We start from the raw sequence: 23,318 nt of genomic DNA on the forward strand, positions 1-23,318 counted from the left end.
TGCCTGGATCCCCGTGCCCTGCCCGGGAGGAAGAGGAGGAGGAGGAGGAGGAGAAGGTCAGTGGCACTGCCAGGATATCCCACGTGTTTGGGGCTGCTGTTCTGAGGGCGGGTGGAAGCCTCGGGGAGATGCTGAGGCAGGAGGAGCTGGGAAGGTGCACAATGTGAAATGCATGGCAGAGGTTGCTGGAGAGCAGATTTTGGCTCAGGAAGTGGGAAAGAAGGTTTGAGGAAGGAGGCAAAGCTCTCTCTGTGATACACCATCAGAAGGGTTTATTCTGCGGCAGTGAGAAGAACCAATAACCAGGTGTGTGCACATCAATTGTTTAAAACGATTCCGGCAAATACAGCCCTTGACCTCCCTCACCACCCCCCCCCCCTCCAAAAAAAACCAAAAAACTTTGAGTGATCAAAATTTATTGATTCCTTCTGCTTCAACACCAAGTATTTGTTCAACTGGATTTGCTGTTGTCGCGTAGGAGGGGAAAGAAAAATTTTAAAAAAAAAAAGAGCTTGGGCAAGACAGTGAAGTTTTTCCTCAGCTCTATCAACAGGATGTCCTCTGTTCTGAAACACTACAGAAATCATAGTAAGTCTTATAAAAGTTGTCCAGTCGCTGGAGCACTGTGTCTCTTGCAAATCCTTCTTTTCTTTTTGGCAGCTTTTCTGGATAGGGGAGTGATGGAGGAATCGAGTCCGTGGGCAGGTCCACACCTTTGCAGTCACACTAAAAGGATGAACTGGAAGCACAAAAAGAGAAATAAAGACAGTGTAAGCAGTGTTGCCCGACCGGGGAAGTCCTGTCCCATGAAGGCAGAGAGATGTAAAAGAAACCCCAGACTTAACCTGACTTAAGCACAGGAAAAGCTGCCATGTGGTCACTGCTGATTTACACACCCTGCTGTACCTGCTCGACACAGATGTCACACGCTCATATTCCTGTTGGAAACGTCAATTTTAAGCCCATCGTGACCATGCTTCGTTACTGACGGGAACTAATTGAGTGTCTGATGGCTCCCTTTGGGTGGCCCAGCAGAGGGCAAATGAGCCCTCCACACCCCATCTGTTCTGCTCAGGGCACGAAAGATCCCCCATCTCCCCGGCTCCAAATGGGGAGGGAAAGAAGGGGGGCGAAGGAAGAGGAGGAAACACTCAGCTCCTGCTTTTGTATTCAGGGCACATCCCCACTGCCTTATTATCACATCAGAGAGTCTGGACCCATCAGCGCTCTCATTACACAACCATTTCCTCCCCCAAGAATTCCTAATTCCGCCATTTTAATTTGTTTTGGGGACACTCGGCAGCCTGCTCCCCTATCGGGGAGGGAATTTGGTTTATGAGACAACATCTCGGAGCAGTTAATCCCGCAACTTCATTTTAGACCTTGAGAGGTCAATGCATAATTTAGAGGGGTTTGGATTCCGTTCTGATTGCTTCTCGCTCGAAGACAACCTCAATTAGACGAGCTCAGCTTTCCGAGGGCCAAAGCCCTGCTTTAATCATCAAATCTGCTGCCACGGGCCCTGACTGCCGTGTCTGGCCCACAGGGCTCCTGGAATTTCCAGGGGAATGGGAGCAAACTGCAACACCGTGTAAAACTCTCAGTGTGACACAGCCTGCAGCACGTGAAGGACAGCAGTCCCGTGGCTTACAAACAGCAAAGAAGGACCAGCACAACCTTTCCCAGCCACAGCCCTCTTGCCATGAATAATCGTTTCATTTGCGCTGCCTTCGTTTTGCTGCTCTGTAAGAATCCCCCCAGTTACGTGGCCAGCGACATAAAAAAGGCATAAAAGCAAAGGAGATCATTTCCAGACAGCTCACAAAGGCTCCTCTGTCACACGGTGGTCCAGAGAAATTCTCTGCCGATGGCTGCTGTTACAAGTGGAGGGAATGAATCTTGGAAATGCTGTTATTTCATGTTTATGACACACAAAGAAGTCAATTCACATGTCGGTTTTCAATGGAACACGAGATCTCTCGGAAATGGGAGGCCCATTCAAACTTAAAAAAATAACAGTGAGGTATAACAGTATCTGGTGTATTTTCAGGACATGGTGCCAGTACAGAGCTGAGAGTTGGAGGGACAGACTTCTTTCTAAATAAAAAGCTAAGAGCAAGAGATAATTTTCTGGATTCTATGGTGGTTGTCTCATTTCCTTGAGATAATTTTCTGGATTCTATGGTGGTTGTCTCATTTCCTTGAAAAGCTCCTGAAACCTATGTCATGTTTATTTAGCTTTTAATCAGGAGCTAGGCAGTCCTCTCTTAATTAAAGCTGAGCCAATTCAAGTGCTTTTTAACAGCTATAATTCTATCACACTGTCCACACAGATATTCTTCTCTGACCAAGCCTTTCTTATCCAAAGGTCTCATTACTCCAGTCATCTGCGGTGTTAGCCGTGCTCCAAGATAAGGAAGTGTGACTTTGTGTGTATTTACCACTTCCAGATTTGAGGAATGACCTGCACGCAGGACAAGGAAGGAGTTTCTGCCCAGCCTTGCTGACCTTGCCCCGACAGCTCTGAGAACCAAACACAGTTCATGTCATATTTTTGTAAACCACCCTTTCACTTCCCTATGGGCACAAAAAGCAGCTGTTTAAAACTCTGTGTGTGTGTCTGATCTAGAGACACACTAGGTAGATATCCGGGAATGAAGATACGCATGTCAGGCACGTATATGTGATATACAATGGCTGTGTTTGTCCTTTCAGCTCTGTAAAAGTCTACAGAAAGAGTTTGTGCTCCAGCAGACTGTAGTTTGTGCCCAAAACAGTAACAAAAGGCCAACAAAGTTGTTTTTTCTGCAACAGCTTGCAGATGGAGACCCTAAATGACTCAGCCAGCGTCTGAAGGTTTGGGAGCAACAGCGCTGCTTTGCAGATAGAAACCAAGCTGTCAATGTCAGGCTACTGGCAGTGCACCGCTTGCACGGCCTGCCTGGCATTTAAAAGGATTTGAACACGAATGTGGAAAAAGCCCCGCGGCTGACCAACCTCCCAGTCCAGCGAGAGACGTTCCCATCCTTTGCCCGTGTCCTGACAGGCTGCAGTTTGTCCATCCGAGGTCCATCCGTCCTGCACAGTCTCTGCTCCTTGTGGCGAAGGGAGGGACGGGGCTACGCGCGGATCCCGCTCCGGAGCCCGGGGAACGCCGCGCAGCGCCGCGCGTTTTCCCGGCAGCTGCCGAAAGGGCTCCGTGCTACTCCAGCGGCAGCACGCGCACACCCGCAGCCCTCGGGTTTGGGTCTGGGGAGTTGCTTATTCCTTCTCCTGTGGTTTGTCGGTTTGTTTTTGCCGGGAAGAGCGGGGTCCGGGAGGTCCTGTCCTGACGATGCCGAGTGAGCCGGAGGAGCGGGGGGGGGGTCTGCGGGGGCAAGGAATGGGCCTGGCCGGGGCCCCGCCGGTGCTACCTGACCTTCTGCAGCTCCTGCCGCAGCCAGGAGGGCAGCGGCTGCCCCAGCCTGTGCAGCAGCTTGGACAGCTCCACGTTGTGCTCCCGGTAGTAGCTGGACAGGAACGCCCGGGACTGACAGGGCGGAAAAACAAACCGAGATCAGGTTAAAGGAAAGCATCTGTGCTCTGCTCCCACCATCAACGCCCTCTCTTTCAAAGGTCCCGTTTCCGACTTTTAAAAACGTCAACTCAGTGAAAATGCGACAAATAATTTCTTAAAAATCAGTTAAAAAAAAAAAATCAGTATGTTTGTTTAGGGTCAATATTAAAGCCGCTCGCAGAAGTTTCTGAAGAGCCCCTCACCTCTTGGTCCATCGGTGGGTATTTCCGACCTTTGCTCTTCCCCAGGCACTTGGTTTTCCCTCCTTCCAATAACTGGCACCAGAAGCCTTTCTGTGGGTCAAACCTGTAGAGGATCGTAGCTTTTAAAAGACCTTGCTACAGAAACGTTTCCTGGCTACCGAGACATCAGTGTTAGCCCACAATTATTGCAGCACACGTCTCTCTAGATGACCAGAATTCTGAGGGCCGAGTGGGAAACAGCTTTCCTCTGCCGTGTAAACTCTGGGGACTTATTTTGTCCCACAAATCTGCCTGGGAAGTGCCTAAAGGCAGGCAGTTTTCCCCACTGCGATCCACCTGTACTGGCTAATCTTTGTTCCGCTTGTGCAGCACACAAGGTGAAGTGCTGATCTGCAGGTCTCCTAAGGAAACGCTGCCCGGGGACTGCTGATTTAACCTGCCTCCCTCGCCATCACTGCGTCTAAATACCATTTTCCTTCCTGAGATGGCACTGTGGCATAAACACCGTCTTAGCGGCCTTATCTGGAACACGCAATCTGATTGTGATGTCTGAAAGGCAGAGATGGAAGAGGTTTAGATTAAGGCCTGCAAGCACGCGCTCGCTGAGGAACGAGCGGCGCGCGGAGCGAAGTTTGGAATTTATTGCTGTGGGACTTGCGGCGCGCATAAAACATCCATGGGCTGCACATTCCTGCTACTCAGCAGATGTTTGAGAAGGGTGAAGGATAATTGGCCAGGACTCGGAGTTAATTAGTGACACACCACCTTTCTGCCCCTGCTCTGTCCCTACGACACGGATGTACCTGCAATTTGCTGCTGTACAGAAGTGAGCGAATTTCAGGAGAAGGGTGAACCTTCTTCATGGGTTTTTTTCTTGCCCAGCCTATTAATGCAGGCCTGACCTTTGTTTCCTAAATTGTCTGTCTAGCTGTACCAATTAAAAACAAATAAATCATTGATTAAATGGGTATATTGATGATAGATTCATTTCTGCTTTGGCTTTTCCCATCTGCTCCTTGCATGGTGAAGTGCTTCAGCTGCCTTGCATTAATTTCCCAAGAGGGGCAGCAATATCATGTGCTGGGCAAAAGGGAAACCGCAAAACTATGCCCCAAACAGTATTTCTGCCTCAGAAGGAGCTTCTTGAACATTCTGAAAAGGATGTGAAAATTCGGGAAGGGGAAAAGAGGGTGAGAGAGTTTGGGCTGAATTCAACCCCCCGTGTTCAGAAATCACACAGCTCTCAGGGCTTCTGTAAACGTAATTGGGCACAGTGGAAGTATTTATTTAAAAATAGTGATAACCCTGAGGCTAAAGCTACAGGGGAGCGTTTTGGAGCTGTCAGCAGAAATCTTCGGAGGCCTGGTTCTCTTCCCTTCCCTGCAGAGTAAGCCTCGGGGAGAGGCAGGGTTTTGGGAAGGCAGTTCCTGATGCCAGAGGCAGGGAATGCCTGTGAGGGCAGAGCCAAGCAATGCCACCACGGGCATCTTTCTCTCCTTCTCTGACAGAATGCAGCAGCCCTCCAAGGGGGAACGTTTTCCTAAGCACACTCCTCCCATCTTGTGTTCTCCTCGAGCCCTGCCTCTGTGTCCCCTCCTCTCCCCTCCCATGGCTCTGGAGAGTGCCTCCCTTCTGCCTGGGCTGATTTTACTCTCCTGCAAGACTCTCACATAATTACTCAGGGTGATGGACTTGGTGCTCAGTGCTATTCACAGGACTGGGTCCTTAGGCTGCTTCCCGACACCTTTAAAAATGTGTGGTGTGCAGTTGTTAGACAGTAATGACGAGGAACAATCCTGTGCAATCTTTTCCCCTTTGACAAGCCCAAGCAGAAAGCAGCTACGTACACTAATGCATTTTCCCCTTCCATCCCAAATCCGGGCAGAAGTGTGTGCTTCCACAGCGCATTTGCATTCTTGATGCCTCTAAACAGGGAGTGCATAATTTTATGGATCTGTTTACAATCCATTTTTCCTGCCCAAACCGGTATGAGAGGCCAAATTTCTTCATGCTCTGTGACTCCACTGCCTTTAATTTAGTTCCAGAAAGGAAAGATGTATGTCTGTGGGTGTGGATTTTAAAATCCCAGCAGAAGGCACTGCAGATGTGCAGTTGTGGGTTGTTCAAACATCAATAGCTCAGCTCTGTGATCAGACTCCTCCTCCCCTCCATCCGCTTTGGAAACCAGTGACTTAAAAAAAGTTGCGTTCTGAAATCCTCTAGAAAAAGGTTTTGGCAGAGCAGCTTTCTTAAGCACTGAAGTTTTACTTTGAACCAATGATACAAATAAGCTGAACCCTCCCAGGAGAGGAGATGTGAAATGGTCGTTGTAAGCTGAGAGGAGCAGCGGGGGGCAGCTGGAAAGTCCGTGGCTGTGCTTCCCTCAGGACCAGCCTGCAGGGAAGGCGAAGCAGAGGCTTTTCTGCTTCCCCTCCATGTGCTGCCTCGTGCTCTCTGCTTGCACAGGGACTTGGAAAAGCCTCCACTGCAGGGCCAGGCCTCCCAGCCCACGGGAATCCCAGGGCTGGGGCTGTAAGGAGATGATGCTCCTCACACAGGCTCGGGGCAAAAGCTTCTTAAAATTTTCTGCAGGACTAAGAGGGGAGAGGAGAATTCAGCCCACTCCCACCCCTGCAGGAATCTCAGCCGTACACAGAAATCCAGAGAGGAAAATGGGATTAGGGAGTGAGTGCTTCTAACCCAACCTCTGCCATCAGGCTCTTGTCAGAATGATAAAATACACTTCAGCCAAACTTTCCACACCCGACACTCCAGGCTTCAGCTCCTGGGGACTGACAGAAGAGAATGCCGAGCTTTTCAAAGCTATCGTTGTCCTGACGTGTTGTCTGTTCATAATTAATAATTGAGGGATCCTGGTGGGAGGGGATGTACCCTGGGATCCCATAGGGCAGGTAAAAAAAAGGAATACACTCACGTTAGGGCTTCAGAGTAATTGTAATGAGGAGAGACTCCCAGAAACTTCTGCACTTCATCCATCACAGTAGCAGGGTCACTTCTCAGCTGCTGTCCATCAATAATGAGCAACTGCAGGGGTAAATATGGCACTTATTTGGAAACAGGACTAAGGTCAACAAAATAATGGCATTGTTTCACTTCTGTGACAACCTGGATTTAAATTAGCACACGGCTTTGTACACTGCTAAAAATATTCGTATGGATGAACTCCTTTTTAGGTTTGCTTTTTGCTTTATTGAGTTGAATTTGCGTAGGTGGGCACCTTGTAACTCTGTGCGGGCACCTCGTTCAAATGCAGGAGTTAAACCTCCCGAGCCAAACCAGAGCCTCGGGGGATTCTGACAAGAAGAGGTAAGGAAAGGATGTAAAATATTGTTGAGGTTTATGATGCGTCTGTGGGAAATCTAGAGGAGAGGAGGTGAGGGCAGCGGAGGAGCCCAGGGAACAGGACATGCGATGCTCAGCACCCTTTGCAGGCTCAGAGTTTCCCAGGTCATCCCCATCTCCTTTGGAGGAATAAGTTGGGACGAGGCGGGTGAGGAGGAGACGTGGCCCGTTTGCTGCCAGGGCAATACTGCCCTTGCTGCCAGCTCAGCAGCTCTGGGCAGGACTCCCTCCCCATTTATGAAAGAGTAGAAAGGCCAGAGATGAAAGAAGGAAGTAAATTACTAACTGAGATTTGCTCCCTTCTCCTGGAAATGGGACTGACCAGCTTCTCCTCTCTGTAGTACAGCTGAGGCTGTGTAAAAAGAAAAGTGAGGACTGCAAGAAGGCAGAGCTTCTAGTTCCTATTGTTGGGGCTTTCTTCCCCAGGTCCCTGACAAAGTAGGCAACACACAGCTCTGCCACCTTTCAGCAAAATTCTGTCCCACCCAGAGCAGTCTCTGGGGATCCTTGCTCGTTTGCTTGCTCATGATGATGCCTTAAGTCTCAGCTTTCATGTTTGTCAGATTCTGTGCTGCCTAGGGGTGCAGCTCTGAGCCTCAAATTAAGTGTCAGTCAGCTCTCCACAGATCAGGGAGACAAAAATCCTTTTCCAGCTTGAGACCAAGGACATCCATCACAAGCTTCAGGTCCAAAAGCATAGACAACAGTGAACTGAAGAGAGAAACAAGAAGGATGGGACTTCATAACCTGAAGCTGTAACTGGACAATTAACCCCAACATGCAGATGGACCAAAACTTATAAAAGTGAAACCCTGTGACTGGCCTTCCATTTTCTGACCATTTTGTGTCCATTTTCTGACCATTTTGTGTCCATTTTGTGACCATTTTGGGTCCATCCTGGGTGTGGCCCTGGCCAGGCTCTTCTCCTGCCCAAGGTGTACCCTCAAAGGCCTTTTAATAAATACCTACTGTATTCTCTAGCTCTGTCCAGTCTCTGTTCCAGGTCAGCCTTTCCCAGCTTTGTCTTACAGCAGGTACAGATACGACCATGTCCTTGGATAAGGAGTGCCCACACATGTACTTTGTAGTAGTAAAATGTTTCCTTTAGGTTATTTTATTATTACTTCAGCAATGGAAATGCTCTTTAGATCTACGCGTTCAGGTCAATTATTCATGGCAAAGGCTATAAAAGACAATTCAATAAAATATCTGAAGGAAGAGGGGGCAAAAGAAGGAATCTACTACGCTCCAGCCCTGAGAAAGTCCAATTCCATATCAGGATCAAATAAAGGTGAAGCTTTCCACGAGAGGGACTGATTGGGAAGCAGGATGGCATTTTTCTAAAAAGAAAAAGCCCTGGCGTTTTAGAATGCGTCCGCCAGACCTTCCCACGGCGTCTCCCACTGCAGCTGCGGCTTGCCGGGGCCGCAGGAGCCCTGGGCAGCCCTTGGGGCCGTGCCAAGGCTGGGCGAGCCGGGTATGGCTCATCCTGGCCCTTACCTGGGAGGCAGGGAAGTGCGCCAGCCACCTCTGGATGTGCAGCGCGTACCAGCCGGGCGTCAGGCAGCGCTTCTGCAGCGCCCGCATCTCCGGCGGCGCCCAGGGGCCGCCCGTGATCACCTCGTAGAAGTTGAACTGCAGGGCGGCGGGGTCCTCGTGGGAGCGCTGGTGCTGCGGGACACATCGAAAGGCGTTTCACGGGGACGCCGCAGACGGAGCCGGAAATCTTGCGGGAGCTGCCGGGAGGGCTGCGCTGGTTCCCCCTCGGCGCCACCTCTGCCAGGCCGGGAGAGGGATGGGGACACCACTCGGTCAAGGCTCCCCTGGGGTGTGAGCAGTCACTGCTCTGCTACTCTGCCTCGGCAGCTGTAAAGCTGCCAAGGGGATGTTGCTGCTGCAGCCCCAGCCGTGCTTTATTCCTTGCAGGACTTCCTAGCAGTATCAGAAATCATGTGTTCCATGCTTATTCCAACGTTATTAATCTGAGTCTGTTTTAACACTGCATTAAGTGTTTCCGTTATGTGTATGCCTGATTTCACAAGCACGCTTCTACATTTCTCTAAAAATAGAGTTTTTATATAGTGCAGATTTTGTTACAGGAGGGTGTGGGCTCAGCAAATGGCAAGGAAGAGCATCCTGGAGTTTCCTGGGGAAAACAACAGGCTTGCTTTTGTTTCCGAGGAGAGAAAAAAGCCAGTGTCTCCAGACACTGCTCTTCTTAACTCCCTGGAAACTTCAGGGGACGCTGGGTCCATTTGTGCACCGCTGCACATCGCTGAGCTTGCACACGGGGAGAAGGGATGTGGGGCCAGATTCTTACCATCAAGAGCTCTGATTCCCTGGCTGGGCCACGCTTCTTATCCCTGGGTATCTCCCTGGGCGAGCAGCACTGCTCTCCCTCTCTGCCCTGTCAGCTGTAATTGAGATGAAGCTGTTTGTTCCCAGCTGCTGGCAGCTCTGTGCTGGGAAGTTTCATCATTTCTGACGCCGGTGACACAGGTGCCAACTGCAAAAGCTGGCATCCAGCGTCCACCTGCTTCCACACGGTGCCAGTGCCGTGCAGTGACTCCCACTACGTGCTCAAGGACACAGATTCCCACTGGCTCCGGCCATCATCCCCTGCCACCGGCTCCACTGTGCGTTCCCAGAGGGAAAGGATTCCGTACCTGGTACCAGGAATACGCGCGGTCGGACGGGTCGATGAGGATGGTGATGATCTTGGCCTTGGGGATGAGGGAAGCGGCTCTCTTGGGAGCTTCCTCAGAATGGAAATAGTTGGCACTTTTCTCAAAGAGGAGGTCGGTGGTGACGTTGGAAGGAGTGGGGAAGAAATCCATGTACCTTGGAGGAACAGAGACTCGTTAGAATTAGCGGCAGCACCAAAGGGTCCTGGCCCCGTGCTTCCCATTTCATGGTGGGTGAGAAGGTGAATTTTCAGACATAATTCTCAAGAAGCAAAATTGAATTTCTCAGCTCTGCCCAGACTGGAATAATGGGAATGCATCTTGGCTCTTAGGTGGTGCTGGTAATAGCTAAAGCCCTCATGAAGTCTGGTAATTAGGTTTTTCCTGTGATGGATGGGATTTTTGCTAATAACTTCAGCGTCAAAGGGATATCTTTCACCAGTTTGGAGTGAGTTCAGTTTTAGCGGCAGAAAAAAAAAAATGGAGAAAGCTTCAAAATGTCAACATTTAATGTCAACATTTAAATGTCAAACTGTTTAATTTTAACATTGTTGAAGTACTTCATTTTGGAACTGACATATCTTTGCTTTTGGACGCTTTCAGAATGCACGATTTGAATTTTGGCTTTGAATGGTCTTTTCCATTTAAAATTGATTGGATGGATGCTCGTGAAGAGACAAATGGAACCTTACTTCATGAAAAGCCACTTTGGAGGGAACAGAGTGTAAGTCAGTGCAGCTACAGCTACGACAAGACAGAGATGTTATTTCAGCATGGAGACAGAACTCACGACAGAGCTGCCTCTAGCATTCATTTGTGTGAAAACTCAGAAAATTCTTACTGTTATATCTAAACAAAATTAGGGGCTTGATTAAATGCCCCATCATTACCAATTAGATTCTCCTTCTATCTGATAATTCCAAGCATAACAAATTCATCCGGTAATTAAGGCGATGTCACACCCGCTCCTGGAATGGTTCCACCGTGATTTCCCATGTATTACGAATGAACACCTCGTTTTTGTCATTCTTCTTACCAGTCAATTCCCTTGTGGTAGTTGTTGCCGTTGAAGAACTGAACTTCCTCAAAAGTTTTTGGACTGGGGAGATTGCTGATAATGGAAGGATGCATCAGGAGGAATAAATAAAGGGCCGTTGTTCCTATGACGACAAAAAGAGATGCCATTAGGAAATATTAAAAAAAAAAAAAAGCACCTTTGACTTTGTAGCAACTTTTTAAAAGCTCTGCTTGTGCTTCCTACCTGTTTTCTGGGGTCCTATCACCAGGAATTTGGGCAGGTGGTCGCAAGTTTTGTCTCTGGACCAAATGTCCCTGTGTCGTTTATCGTCACACGGGTTCTGAAGGAGAAAAGGTGGTTGGTGGACATCACACTGGGGGGGGATTCGAAATCTTTGCAGGGTCTCAATGTTATGCACTAATGCCAGAGCCTTACACTGAGTAGCAAAACGCCACAGTGTGTGTACAACGGTTTCGAATGACTGAGACCTAGGTTCAGTCATTAGCAGGAAGGAAAAAGGAGGGAGCAACAAGACTGAAACATTGATTTAATCACGTTTCCATTTGAGGTTAAAATGGAAACCTCTGAGTAGCTTCGAGGCATTACTTTTTGAGCTGTCAGAATGGTTTCAGATGCATGGGGCTTAGTGCCAATTTTAATTTACGTGAGAATGCAAAAGGGAAGGACAAAATAGAAAAGGGGGATATTATTCATCTCCTTATCTTTCTACTACCTGTGAATGCAAAATAAAAAGCTGCGAACAAAAGGCCCTGCAGGAGAGGTTGGGACTGCCTGCTCTTCAAAGCAGTTCTCATACAGATGCTGCTTTGGCATAGTGCTGACTGGTAACAGAGGATACGCTTTGCTGGTGAATAAAATGAGCAAAATATGACGGAGAAAATCATCAGCCAATGGGAATTGCTGCAGCCCAGTGGAAATATTATAGGTTTATACCTTGTAGCTGGGCCAGAAACAATAGGGGAAATTTTCTGCGCCTTTTTTCCAGTGTAAGCTCTGAATAACTGCACAGGTTTCCTTGGTGCCACCCTGGATTCATGCCTGCGTAGCCAAAAGCACGGCGTGGCTCATGGTATTCCGGCTAAGAGAAGAGGCAGGCACGTGTAACCATTAAATTACAGGGTTGAGATCACCTTCCCATGCTTCGAAAAGGCTTTTTAGAGGAAAAAAAAATGCTTGTCCCAACAAGCAGATTGCAGCTGGAGGAGGAAGAGGAGGTGACTTTACCTGCCAGAGAGGGTCTGTCTGCTCAGGGAAGAGCTCGAAGTACTTCTGAGCCAGCTGCACGGGGGGCAGCGTCTGCAGCTTCAGGTTTGTGGAGCTCTTGACAAAGCTGGCAAGGTTGGCAAAGGTGTACAGGCCCAGGCGGTCGTTCCCGTAGTTGGACAGGTGGGTCATGAAAATGCTGATCTGGGAGCAAGAGGAGCCTTTCAGGCATGGCACACCAAAAACCCAAGACGCTGTCTCCCCCCAGTGCTGGCTGGTTTGCCAGGAATCGCATGGCTCTAAGTAGGGGAATTAATTCTGGCACAGAAACACTCCCAGGCTTTGTGAACAATGGGATCTCAGCTAAGGATCTCTGTCTTTTTTTTGCTCCTTAAAGCTGATATAACTTCTGTCTTTTTATCAGCCTTTACGTGGCCACTGCCTTGTAGGTCTCATGATTTATTTCAGGGGGATAAAGAGAGTTTATAAGAATAATGTGACAAATGAATTGCCCAGCATTTTCTTTCCACGAGGTGATTAAACTCGGTTTTGTGGCTGGTTTACCTGTAGATTGCCATTATTTACTTTCATGAAGACGGCACCACGGTCACTTGGCAGTTTTAGTCAGTGCCTTGGCCTGAGACAGGATGGACCGACAGATTTGATTACAGCTGCAGGCAGATTTGCGGGACTGAAGCACCTCATTCTGAGGAAATTAGCTACCAACAGTGAGGACACCTGATTCCAGGTGAAGGGTTTGCTTTGCAGAGAGACGATTGTGTCCAGGTGAGCCTGGCTTTGGATGATGAGGAATGGGGAGGAGTTTATAAAGTCATGTGCAGGCAGCATGGAAGAGGTTTCAGGAGAACATGCGCATCTTCCTCCTTTGAAAGCTGCTATAGGAGTCACGTTCAGGTCGGTGACTTTTGAATTTTTTAATTCACAAGTAATTGAATGAACGTGCTAGAGGGCTGCTGGATGTGGTTTAAGCAGCACCTTGCACAATTCCGGGCATGGGGGACGGTGTTTAGGCAGCACTCCTTTGGAGCCTGGAGTGTGGGTCAGATATGCTGGAGATCTGCTCTAAAATACCTGGGGGTGTGTGTGTCTCAGGAAGGTTTTTAGCAGTGATCCTCCTGAAGAGAAAGCTTTCCCTCCAGTAGGTTCCTGCTCTGTTGTCCCAGACTTGTCCCTAGCACATCAGGGGATAAGAAGCCACCAGCTTCCCACTCTCACCCTCCTGCTGTGCCAGGGTGGGGCTTCTTTAACCCTCAGTCCCCAGTGTTTGAAAAGGTGTCCATTAGTTTGCTAAATTATTAACAAGGCTTTTAGTGCTCCTCTAAGGGGGAGACAGATGGAGCTTAGCAAAGTGTCCCTCATGGCCCTTCTGCAGTGGGTTTGCATTCTGCACACTTTATGACACAAAAGGTAATTTAATCTTCATTTTTATTCTGCTCTGGGCCTCGGCTAAGCAGAGATTGGAAACTGTACCAGTTGTTTTGGTTTTTTTTTTCCTGTGGATTGATTTGGTGGATTCCAGTGCCTGTGCATTTTATGACCCCAAATATTTGACGTAAACAGAGTGAATCTTAAAATTACCCTGAACTCGGTGCTCTATGTACTGCCCCAGAAACTTATAAGAAAGGTAATAAATCATCCTCTCCTCACAAAATAAACCCCCAGCCAACACAAACAGATCCTGGCTAGTTCAGCTCCTGTGAATGTAAAAAGTTCTTCCTGCAAACTGTTTTAAAGTGATGAAAAGGAAAACACTGGTAGGAAATGTTGATGGGGAATATCACCTCGTCTCTGGAGCGTTTGTTTGATGAGTGCTAAAGGGTCTGCCAATGACATTTAATAGTATTGCAGCAAATGAAGCATGCAAGTAAATCTGTGTGCTCTTTGTGCTTTGTTTACACTTGAAAATGGATGAGATTGTTTTTAATGTTAAAATGTACTTCTAGGAGATGAGTATTAGCTTATTCTAGGAGTTTGATTAGACTGCAAACCAATTAAAAAGATCCAATTAATCACTCTTTGGGGAGTCAAAAGATCTTGGACATCTCTCTTGACTTCTTTTGCTCCGTTGGTCTTTTTGGAAGTGACGAACCCCCAGATACGATGCATTATTCATGGAATAAAACAGGATTTAAATCTTTGCCATCTACCTCCAAATCACTGGGAATGAAAGGCAATAGGTTTTAACTGTTCACATTTGGAGCATGGATATCGGATCGTTTGTAAACTAATGGCAGGACCATCACACCATTTTGGTCTTTGTTTCTAGAGCTATTTCACATCGCGTACATCTAGAATTTAGATACACAGTGTTTTCTCTACGTGGAATGTTTGTATATGCAGGCTTGTCTTATATAGAAAATGAAATGTACAGTACTAGTAGAGAAAAACAAAGGGTCTTTTAAAAAAAAAATAAATTACTGGAGTATGAACCAGTGCCTTGAAACTGCATTCTGTACTCAGAGTCCGTGCGCTTGCTCTGGCTGCACAGTCCCATTAATGCAGAATAAAGAGCTTTTTTTTCCTTGTTTAATTACCAAACTTCGGACAGCTTTAGCTAAAAGCACTTGTTTTTGGACCAAGATTAGCCACCTGCCCCTGGAAGGCACAGCTGAAGCGTAACACAATCTCAAAGATGGCAATCCCATGTTGGAAATAAAATACTGGCTGATTCCTTTCTGTTGAAATCTGACACTCTCCCTATTCATCGATCAAGCACTTGCAATGAGAAAATCCATTAGCAAACTTAGGTACGAATGTGTTCCACCCCATCCTCTCAGGCATTCCATAATTAAATAGGATCAATGTTCCCTTTTAGGTCCTTTCCTCCTGCTGATCATTTGGCCCTGGCCCATTGCTGGAAAGCCCAGGAGCCAGAGATGGGTGTCATGCGGGAATTCTGCAGTTCTGAGAGGAAATTGACGCTTACCGTCTTTAGTGGCTTTTCTTCCTTGCCTTTTCACCTCTTAATAAGATTAACCAGAAGGGAGCAATTAATGCAAGGGCTGCAGCTCGGCCTTGTGCATAACAGAGCCCTGTGGGGCAACCCTGAACCCGAGGGCAGAGTCCTGGAACAGGAGCTGGACGGCAGCCCCTTGGATTTCTGGCTGTGCAAATGGGCCGGGGAACGCAGACCTGCCGGGTTTCCACGTGCTAATCCCCGGCAGCTCCGTGCCAGGCTGGCCGCGGCACAGCCTCGTTCGGTCCGGAGCGGCTCATCCCTTTTCCAGTTCTGGATTCCAGGCTTGTCCCTCCTGAGCCAGAGCCCCGTTCTCTGATAATGAATCCCATAATGCAGCTGTTGGTGCGGCTAGGAGGAAGCTGGGAGGGAGATTTTTGTGTTGACAAAGCACTAATTTTAATGGTGACAAATGGTTTCTCTGGAATTCAGCACTATTCATATTCATGGCCCTTCTGCTGCTGAAGCAAAATCATTTATATGCCGGAAAATCTATTTTTTTTTTTAAACTTTTACTCTCTTTCCACTCTGCACATCTGTTTATACGTTAATGTTCTTGACAGGATAATCAAATATTTTCCAAATAGAATATCTCTAAAGAAAGCAACAAAGTCACTGTTTGGACAGAAACATTTCTGTCTCTGACCGAAGGGGAAACAAATCCATTGAACGGCATTTTATTTCCCGTGCCCATAGTCATGACTGTGTCTGCTTTCCACCTCGAGTGCTCCCAGGATGAGAGTGGAAGCTGCTGTCCGTCAGTGGTGGGAAGTGGCCTGGGGACAGCTGTACAAATGCTGTAGAGCCTCTATGTTGTTTTAAAATTCCCTCTTGGAAGAGCAGAATTGCTTCTCATTTACCCAGGAACGCTTTCTACTTTTCCATTGTTTAGTTGGCAGGATTAAATGAATTCCTTAGTATTGACAGAACAATCCTGTGCCTTGTTCCTTTCCTTCTGAGAATACAGTTGCTAGGTTTGAATTTTTTTTTTTTTCTATTATCTCTCCAAGTTTTGCTTCTAAAATAAAGGCTAAATCATGAGCACATTCCAGCACAGCCACTCTTCCCTAGGTCATACACATTTTTGACACCACGGGTGCGTGGGGTCCCAGATGAAGAGAACTGGCTGGGAGGTTCTAATCCATTAGTTATATATCTCTCTTTTTTTTTTTTTTTCCCCAAAGCCTGCAATTAGAAAAAAAATGGTGGTTTTCCTTTTTATTTTTTTACTCTTAGCTCAGGAGTTCCGAGGCTGTGAAAAAATAACTGCCGCTTTTGATGAATTTGTGCAATTGGTGCGTAGCTGCATGAGGGTGGAAAATCTGAATGGATGTTTCATGGCTGTTCATTTGTCACACTTGTGTAAGTGATCAGCAGCACAGCTAATTGTGGCCAAAGCTGAGTGAATTCTGCCCAAATGCGCTGCTGCCACTCACATCTGTGGGCCCGAGGAAGCCTCTGCAGAAGTCTACAGCAATTCAATCCTCTTGTTATTTCCATTTTCTAGTGAAATTAACGATACAGGAATTTGTTTTCTTGCCATCTGTGGTTTCTCATTGAAAAGAATTCCTTAGACTATAAACTCTCTCTTAAAAAAAAAAAATAATCTATTCAGTTCAGACTTAAGCATAAACCCAAGTTCACGCTGAGGAAATAAAGCAGATTGCAATGGTTTTGGGTACTGTTGGCTTAGGTCAAGCTGAACATGAAGCAGAGCTATGGAGGGCAAGGGACATCCAGGCAAAGACGAGTTTGGATAAGTGCCCATAACTGTAAGTTCGTCTGCCATTTCTCCTTCGAGGTGTGGTCAGTTAAGATCTGTTTCTAATTGTGCTTGGAATGATGGGATGAATGATGTCTTTTATCCTTGACATGACACTCTGTCATCTCCAGGCAGAGGAAGGAAATACAATCTTGGCGTTCCCTGTGGCAATGACTGCCCAGCATCCTGCACAGCACACCAAGCTACGGAACAAGTGTAAATCATTCTGTTTATTCTGAGCGCTCCTATAAACACTAAGCAAAGGTTTTCACCAGGATATTTTCTTTCGAACTGCAAAGAAATGCCTGGCAAGTCGATATAGGTTGGAGATGCAGGAAATTCATCATTTGTTTTTATAACAGTCCTACTGTCATGTTGCTATCTTAGCAATTTTCTGACTGCTCTGCGTTATAGAGTGTTCATAAATGATGATTAATTAATCCAGTTTGGTGGCCTACTCTGAGCAAACAAACCTCAGAGTTAATTTAATTCTCCACTCTTGGTTTCAGAGAAAAAAAAAAAAAAAGCGGCCTTTTCAGTTCACTAGAGGATATAATATTCTCAAATCAGCCACTTTCCAATTAATTTTGACTGGCGAACACAGCGAGGAAATTTTGTTCTTGTCCATTTACTTCTATTAAGGATTCATTTCCAATAATCAGAGAGTTCTGAGTCAGCTTGTTTTCACCTGAAAGGCTTGCTCCTGACACTTGAATAAATTAGTGCATGGTGTGTGCATGAAGGTAACAGATCCTTTCCCTCTTTCCCCAGTACCCCTCTTGTTGACACACAGTCAGTTACTGCTATTTCTGCCATCACCCAACTTGCTGGGAAGGAATTCTGGTAAAATATCAAAACGTGTGGAGTGGAGCAGCAGCTCTCAAAAAGCAGGAAAATGTCATGAAAGAAGGAAAGGAGATGTGCAATCCTTGAAATGTCTTCCTCATGCTCTGGGTTTCAAGCTAATTAGTTTCTAAATATGCTGCTGAAGGCTTGAGTTTCCATGGGAAAATATTTCCCTGTAGTAGCTTTGTGCAGCCATGTGGGATGAGGGGGAAAAATAATGATTTACCAACGGGGAAAAAAAGATTCAGAAGCGTGAGGAAGGTCAGGGTTGATTTGGTATGTTTATGACCGTTAAGGTAAGTTCTGATGTAACTTGTTAACAAAACCCCCTTTTAATTTGGCAGAATGAACCTTTCCCTCTTGTCAGGTAGGGGAGGGACACATCTGTCCCTGGGGGCTGTACCCTGATAACTGCAGCTCCACAAATATTGATGTTTTTTAGTGGGGAGGTTGCCTGCCTGCTTTTTCCTGTCCCCGAAACGTGCTGTGCTCAGTTCACAGGGCCCTCAGCAGAGCTGGGCTGTGAATTACTTTTGGATTGCAGCACATTTCCTACCATGCCCAAGGTTATTTTTTATTCTTTCCATAGCTATGCTCAGAGAAACAAAGCAAATAAAAAGAAAAATATTATCAACGCTCAAGATGTTCCATAATAACATCCCCAAATCTCTTGTGGAAGGTATAAATTAACCCCTCTCTGCATTTACTTTTAATATCCCGAAGCAATAACGCGTGCTTCTCCTCTGTCTCTGTGATGAGAGAGAGCAGGGAACAAGAACAAAATCTTGCAAGTGTGGCACATGCGGGACGCGGAGAATGTAGATCTAACAGGCTGGAAATGAGCAATAACCCTTTAGTCACGGTGAGAGTTTAAAAATGGAAATGCCTTTAAGTGGCCTTCAGAATTAAAAGCGTCCCATGCCACTTCCGAGGGAGTTGGAATAATAATGTACATTATTATGGGCTGCCTGTAGCTTCTGCTGAGGGGAGTTCAAAGTTACCTTTCAATCACAGCTCTGATTTCGCTCTCGACAACCAAATTCCCGCAAAAAAAAAAAAAAAAAAAAGCTAATCTTCCTCAAATTCATCTGCCACGTCTCACCTCTGGTTAAAGCTTCTTAGGGGTGTTTGATTGAAGTGGGAAGAGAAGCCTGAAGAAGTGTTTAACTTCTCCCTTTTTCTGCTGCTTTTCCATTTTTAACCTGATCTGTCAGCTGCAAACGCGCGATACTTTGGTGGGTTTGTGGGCCAAATGTTGTGCAGGGTGTGCCTGACCCTAGATCCCAGTGCGGTGAGGCAGGTGTACATCTAGAGTAGGGAGGGTTACATATACAAAAATACGGAGAAAAATGACTTGTGCCCGTTTTTATGGTGGAACTATGGAAAGGAGTCAGTGGGAGATGGAATAAAAACACCCTGTTGAGACGAAGGGGAAAGGAAGAGTCAGCCCAGCAAATTCCTGTGTAACAAGGGGAGAAAGGAAGAGTAGGAATTCTGGGGTGACAGGATTCCGGGTTATCCAAAACCTTTCCGAGGTGAGCAGGTAACGGGAAAATGTGCATCACACTGGCAAATGAATCCAGTTCGCTGACTGCTCAACCAGGCCAGTGGGTGTTGCTGCTTCTCCTCGAAGCCCCATGCGCTGATTTTCGCTGTAGTGTTCGACTGAGGTGCCTTTTGTGCTGTCACTTGCTGGCTTAATAAAAAGCTCTCTGCTTTAAAGAGGTGGTTTTTTCAGGAGAAATGACTCTCTCGCTGTTGTTTGTAGAGGCAATAATATTTAGGGCTGTATTTATTAGCTTATCTTGGCTGTTAAATGTTTATGGCTGTTGTTTATGGCCTGTGGAGCAGGGGAGGAAAGGAGAGGAGCTATCAAACAGATAGTGGGAGACCTTGTGGATGCTGAAGAGAGGTGATAAATAGAACAGTTTGTAAAAGCATTAAACGTGTCACGGCTTTTCCCCGGGGACTGAATGAAGGCCAGCGGTCGCGGAACGGACCCGGTTTTGAGCCTGACATTTGGATATGGAAAATCCTCCTGAAAATTTCAACTCTAATGGAGTTCTCTACCTTATCCTATGAGAAACCAGATCTCTTTTTTTTTTTTTTTTCCTGCTGAAAGCATTTCAGTTGTGGGGGACTGTTTGTTACAAACTGGTCGCTTTTAATTCTGAATTTTCATGGGTTACGTTTGGAAGCCAAGCAAGCGATTTGCTCTGTTCATCCCATTTGCTCTCTTGCTCCGTGTTTGGTCATGATAGCAGATGCTGGGAGCCTTGGAAAATACCTTGGCACACCACAGCTTCCACACCAAACTCCCTTTCCAAAGAAAAAGCAGGCACCTTCAAGCAGGCTGGTTTTACTGCTGGTTAATGTGACTTTCTCTATGGACCAAAGCCAGAAGTGCCTGGAGAGTTGATGGGAAGATGTTTGAAAGGAAATGCAGGTGGCACTGCACTGGTGGAGTAAACAATGAGGAAGGGAGATTTTAGGAACATATTCTGTGAGAAGTTCTTCTAAAGCACAATTAAGCTAAGCAAATAGTGAGAGGTAGAATTTTAAAAAGGCTGAAAATAACTGAAATGTTGAACTCCTTGAAATGCCATAAGTTGTTTTTTTTTTCATCTTACATAACCCAATGAAGCAAATGTTAAAAAAAAAAATCTTTGAAAGCACCTCAAAGCACTGCAAAAAGTTGTAAAGAATTGGGAAGGTTTAGGAAGAGAAAAAAGTGACATGATGCTGTTCAGAATGGTTTTAAACAGAAAATAAATTTTTACAAGTTTCAGGCTGACTTTGCTTCTGCTGCTGGAGCTGTGGAATGCTGCACACCTGCAGAAAACCTAAATATTTTTTCACAATGTTGTTCAGAACCAGAGCATTTTCTAACATATTTACATAGCTGGGTACTGTTATATGCCTATTAAGGACACGGTGTTTTTCTTGTCTGATGCTCTTTGGTATTGCATTCCTGGCTTTGAAGATATGTCACGAGTAGCAATGTACTTCTTTGAGTAATAACGTGTTTTCTTGGCTTAAGATCTAACCACGCTTCGTAGAGATACTTATGCCGTCACAAGAATCTTAGTCTTGTTTTGTTTTGCTATCAAAATCAGACTGGGCACAAACCCAGTTTTGTAAACCTTTTTTATGTTTTGGTTGGTTGAAGTTTTAGATGTCATTTTTTCCCTCTTCCCTTCTTTCTAGTGAGTGTGGTGGTTTGGCTGCTCTCTTTTCACTGCTGCTGTGCAAGTGCTGATGCTACAGCTTTTGGGAGGTCTGTCCTAATTAAGATTTAGCAACTAACTGGGTTCTGATGTTTGTCAAACCACATAGTAAATAACATCAAAGATGATTGTAACTTAACTCGAATTGAACATCCAGCTTTGGTCTGGCGAGGGAGATAAGAAACTTTTAACTGGATTTTTTTTTTTCTAACTTGTATCAAATAGTAAAGCAAAAGTCCAAGAAGATAATATTTCGTTTTCTGCCCCAAACTGTATCTGTATTTTTTATTTGTACATACATCTGAAGCTCCTTGTTCGTGCCCTAAGCCTCCAAATGAAGGAAACCCTTCAGAGGGGAGCTGGATTGATACTTTTGAAAGGGTTTCACCATTTGGGTTTATTTCAAGGCCAGTCTGTTCGCTGAGCCTTCCCCACTAACTTTAATGAGCTTTGCTTTGAAGTGTTTATGCAAAGAATGAGTACCCCAAACTGCAGACTTGAGCAGTCTGCTGCCTTAGCTGGATTCTGGAAAGGTCTGCCTGGGATTCCTGTAACCCTCATTAAAACTCGAAGGAAGTTGGTTTGATTTCTGTCTGTCTTGGTGGAATTTATCCCTCCTCTGCCTACTACTAAATCATCTCTGCCAGACATGACTCATCTTTAGGATTCATAAATTAGAAAGGGAAAATATCTCTCTGAGCCACAGAGTATTCAGTAGAAGCCATTTAAAAAAAAGAATTCCACCAGAAGATCCCCTTGACAATCTCTCTGCAAACTTTATTCCAATGCAGTGTCCCTTGGGCACTTTCTAATTTAACCATCTGTGTGGTATTGCTTCATGGAAGCACAAACATTTTTTGGTATTTGAGCCTAATACGTTCCTGTCATACATTTGCTGAAATCGCTAGCTACGACCTGAGGAAGGGACAGAGTTTCTACAAACCTCTTGAAAAACTGTTTAATCAAAAGTTGATCGTTGCAGGTTTTTTTTCACATACCACCCCCAACATCTACGGCACTCTCAAGTTATTGGGACATAGATTGGCTGAGGAATTTGGGCTGTTCTAGGCATTGCTCGTGGGGTAAGGAGCTCTACATGCTCTGCTGCAGGCACTGCCCAAGTCTGAGAAAAGCTTCACGTGAGTGAGAAATGCACAGGTATTCACCCAAGTATGATAAAGCTCAGTGTGAATTCTAAGCCACACTTCAGGAAAGCATGAGAAGAAAAGCCCGCCTGAGAGAACTGCAAGTAATGGGGAGTCAGGATAAACAGAGGGATCTGCTTTATTCTCAAATGAGGTGTCGTGTATGGGACAGAAAAATTCCTGATGGAGATGTTCCATTTCTTTAAGACCACTGAATCTGACTCAGACACCAACTCACCCAGCCAAAATGCTCACTCATAAGCATCTAACTGTATGATACCAAAAAAATCTCTATTCAGGTGTCTAAACAAGAGTGACCTGGATTTGAGAGTCAGCTCCACCTGAAGTTTCTTTAGCTCTGCGGAGGAGCCAATGAGTACTGCAGTTTAAACTCACTGAAAATGAGGCCACCTGGAAAGATAGGGGACATTCATCTTGTGCCTAGTGCAGCTTATTTGGGTAGGAAGGGAAGGAGAGAGGACAGTGTCAAGAAAAATAACTGATATATGGGGGGGCATTGGTTCTTTCCCTTCCCCCTTGCACCTCTAGGCTCCTGTGTTAAATGGCAGCAGGCAGTCTTTTAGCAGCTCAAAACCTATTTTTAGGAGTTGGTGGTGGAGGAATGATATAAGGCCTGAGCCCTGGGGTTTCCATTGAGCTGTATGAGGAGTGCCTGAGGAACCAAGCTCATGGAAAAAGGGAAAAAATGAACAAGATCAGGTTTTTTTCTACCCTCATGGGTTAGTTTCAGCCTCAGACAAGTCTCTCGGGGGGATCTGGCTTCAGGCTGGGAAACCATAAGGAGCTGGAATTAATGCATTTCCCAGGAAATTGCTGCACACACAGTTGTAGCTGGAAATTGGCAGAAGACATTTTTCTCCTTTCTTCTTAAACTGCTTGTTACCTCTGAGCAAGTGGTCCTGGTTTTTATTTCCTGACCTGATCTCCTTCCCTTCCTCCTCCCTGTTAGTCAGCACACCCCAAAAAACCAGCAAAATAAGGTACCTACGGGATTCAGGAGAATGGTGAGGAAGAGTTCACCTCCCCGGATGCTTTTGTCCAGCTCCTGAGGACCGCCAGGATATTCCTTGTAAAAAATAGTGTGAGTGAAAAGGCCACAGGTCTGTCGAGGGAGCACCTGGGAACAAAAGAACAGCAGCTTACAGGTATTGCAGCGGCACAGTCGACCTGGGGAAGGACTTTTGTTTCCCTTAATTCAATTCAGTATTTTATTTTTTTTAAAGTCAGTTAAAACAACAACCAAAACCTACGTTTAGTGGAGCGCTTGGGTACATGTGTAAAAACACTGCTGA

General features: G+C 46.1%; 1 protein-coding gene across 3 annotated transcripts in view; it reads right to left on the bottom strand.

Annotated features, from left to right (window-relative positions):
• Nucleotides 1–388: 388 nt before the first annotated feature.
• Nucleotides 389–23,318, bottom strand: part of NDST4 (N-deacetylase and N-sulfotransferase 4) — a 68,681-nt gene continuing 45,751 nt past the window's right edge. The window contains exons 6-15 of one of the 3 annotated variants that reach the window (XM_066184856.1): nt 23,015–23,143; nt 12,070–12,252; nt 11,068–11,164; nt 10,843–10,966; nt 9,789–9,963; nt 8,623–8,793; nt 6,695–6,804; nt 3,760–3,862; nt 2,998–3,529; nt 389–739 (exon numbers count right to left, since the gene is read on the bottom strand). In XM_066184856.1, the coding sequence (XP_066040953.1) occupies nt 3,410–3,529; nt 3,760–3,862; nt 6,695–6,804; nt 8,623–8,793; nt 9,789–9,963; nt 10,843–10,966; nt 11,068–11,164; nt 12,070–12,252; nt 23,015–23,143 (1,212 nt within the window). In that variant the 3' untranslated portion in view covers nt 389–739; nt 2,998–3,409. Of the gene's footprint in view, nt 939–2,997; nt 3,530–3,759; nt 3,863–6,694; nt 6,805–8,622; nt 8,794–9,442; nt 9,537–9,788; nt 9,964–10,842; nt 10,967–11,067; nt 11,165–12,069; nt 12,253–23,014; nt 23,144–23,318 lie in introns of those variants that run through there. The other 2 variants (XM_066184857.1, XM_066184858.1) reach the window with 2 other exon arrangements.

Source organism: Chamaea fasciata, unplaced genomic scaffold (genome assembly GCF_029207755.1).
Source record: "Chamaea fasciata isolate MVZ Bird 193981 ecotype frontalis unplaced genomic scaffold, bChaFas1.0.hap1 SCAF_6, whole genome shotgun sequence".
NCBI classification, from domain to species: domain Eukaryota; kingdom Metazoa; phylum Chordata; class Aves; order Passeriformes; family Sylviidae; genus Chamaea; species Chamaea fasciata.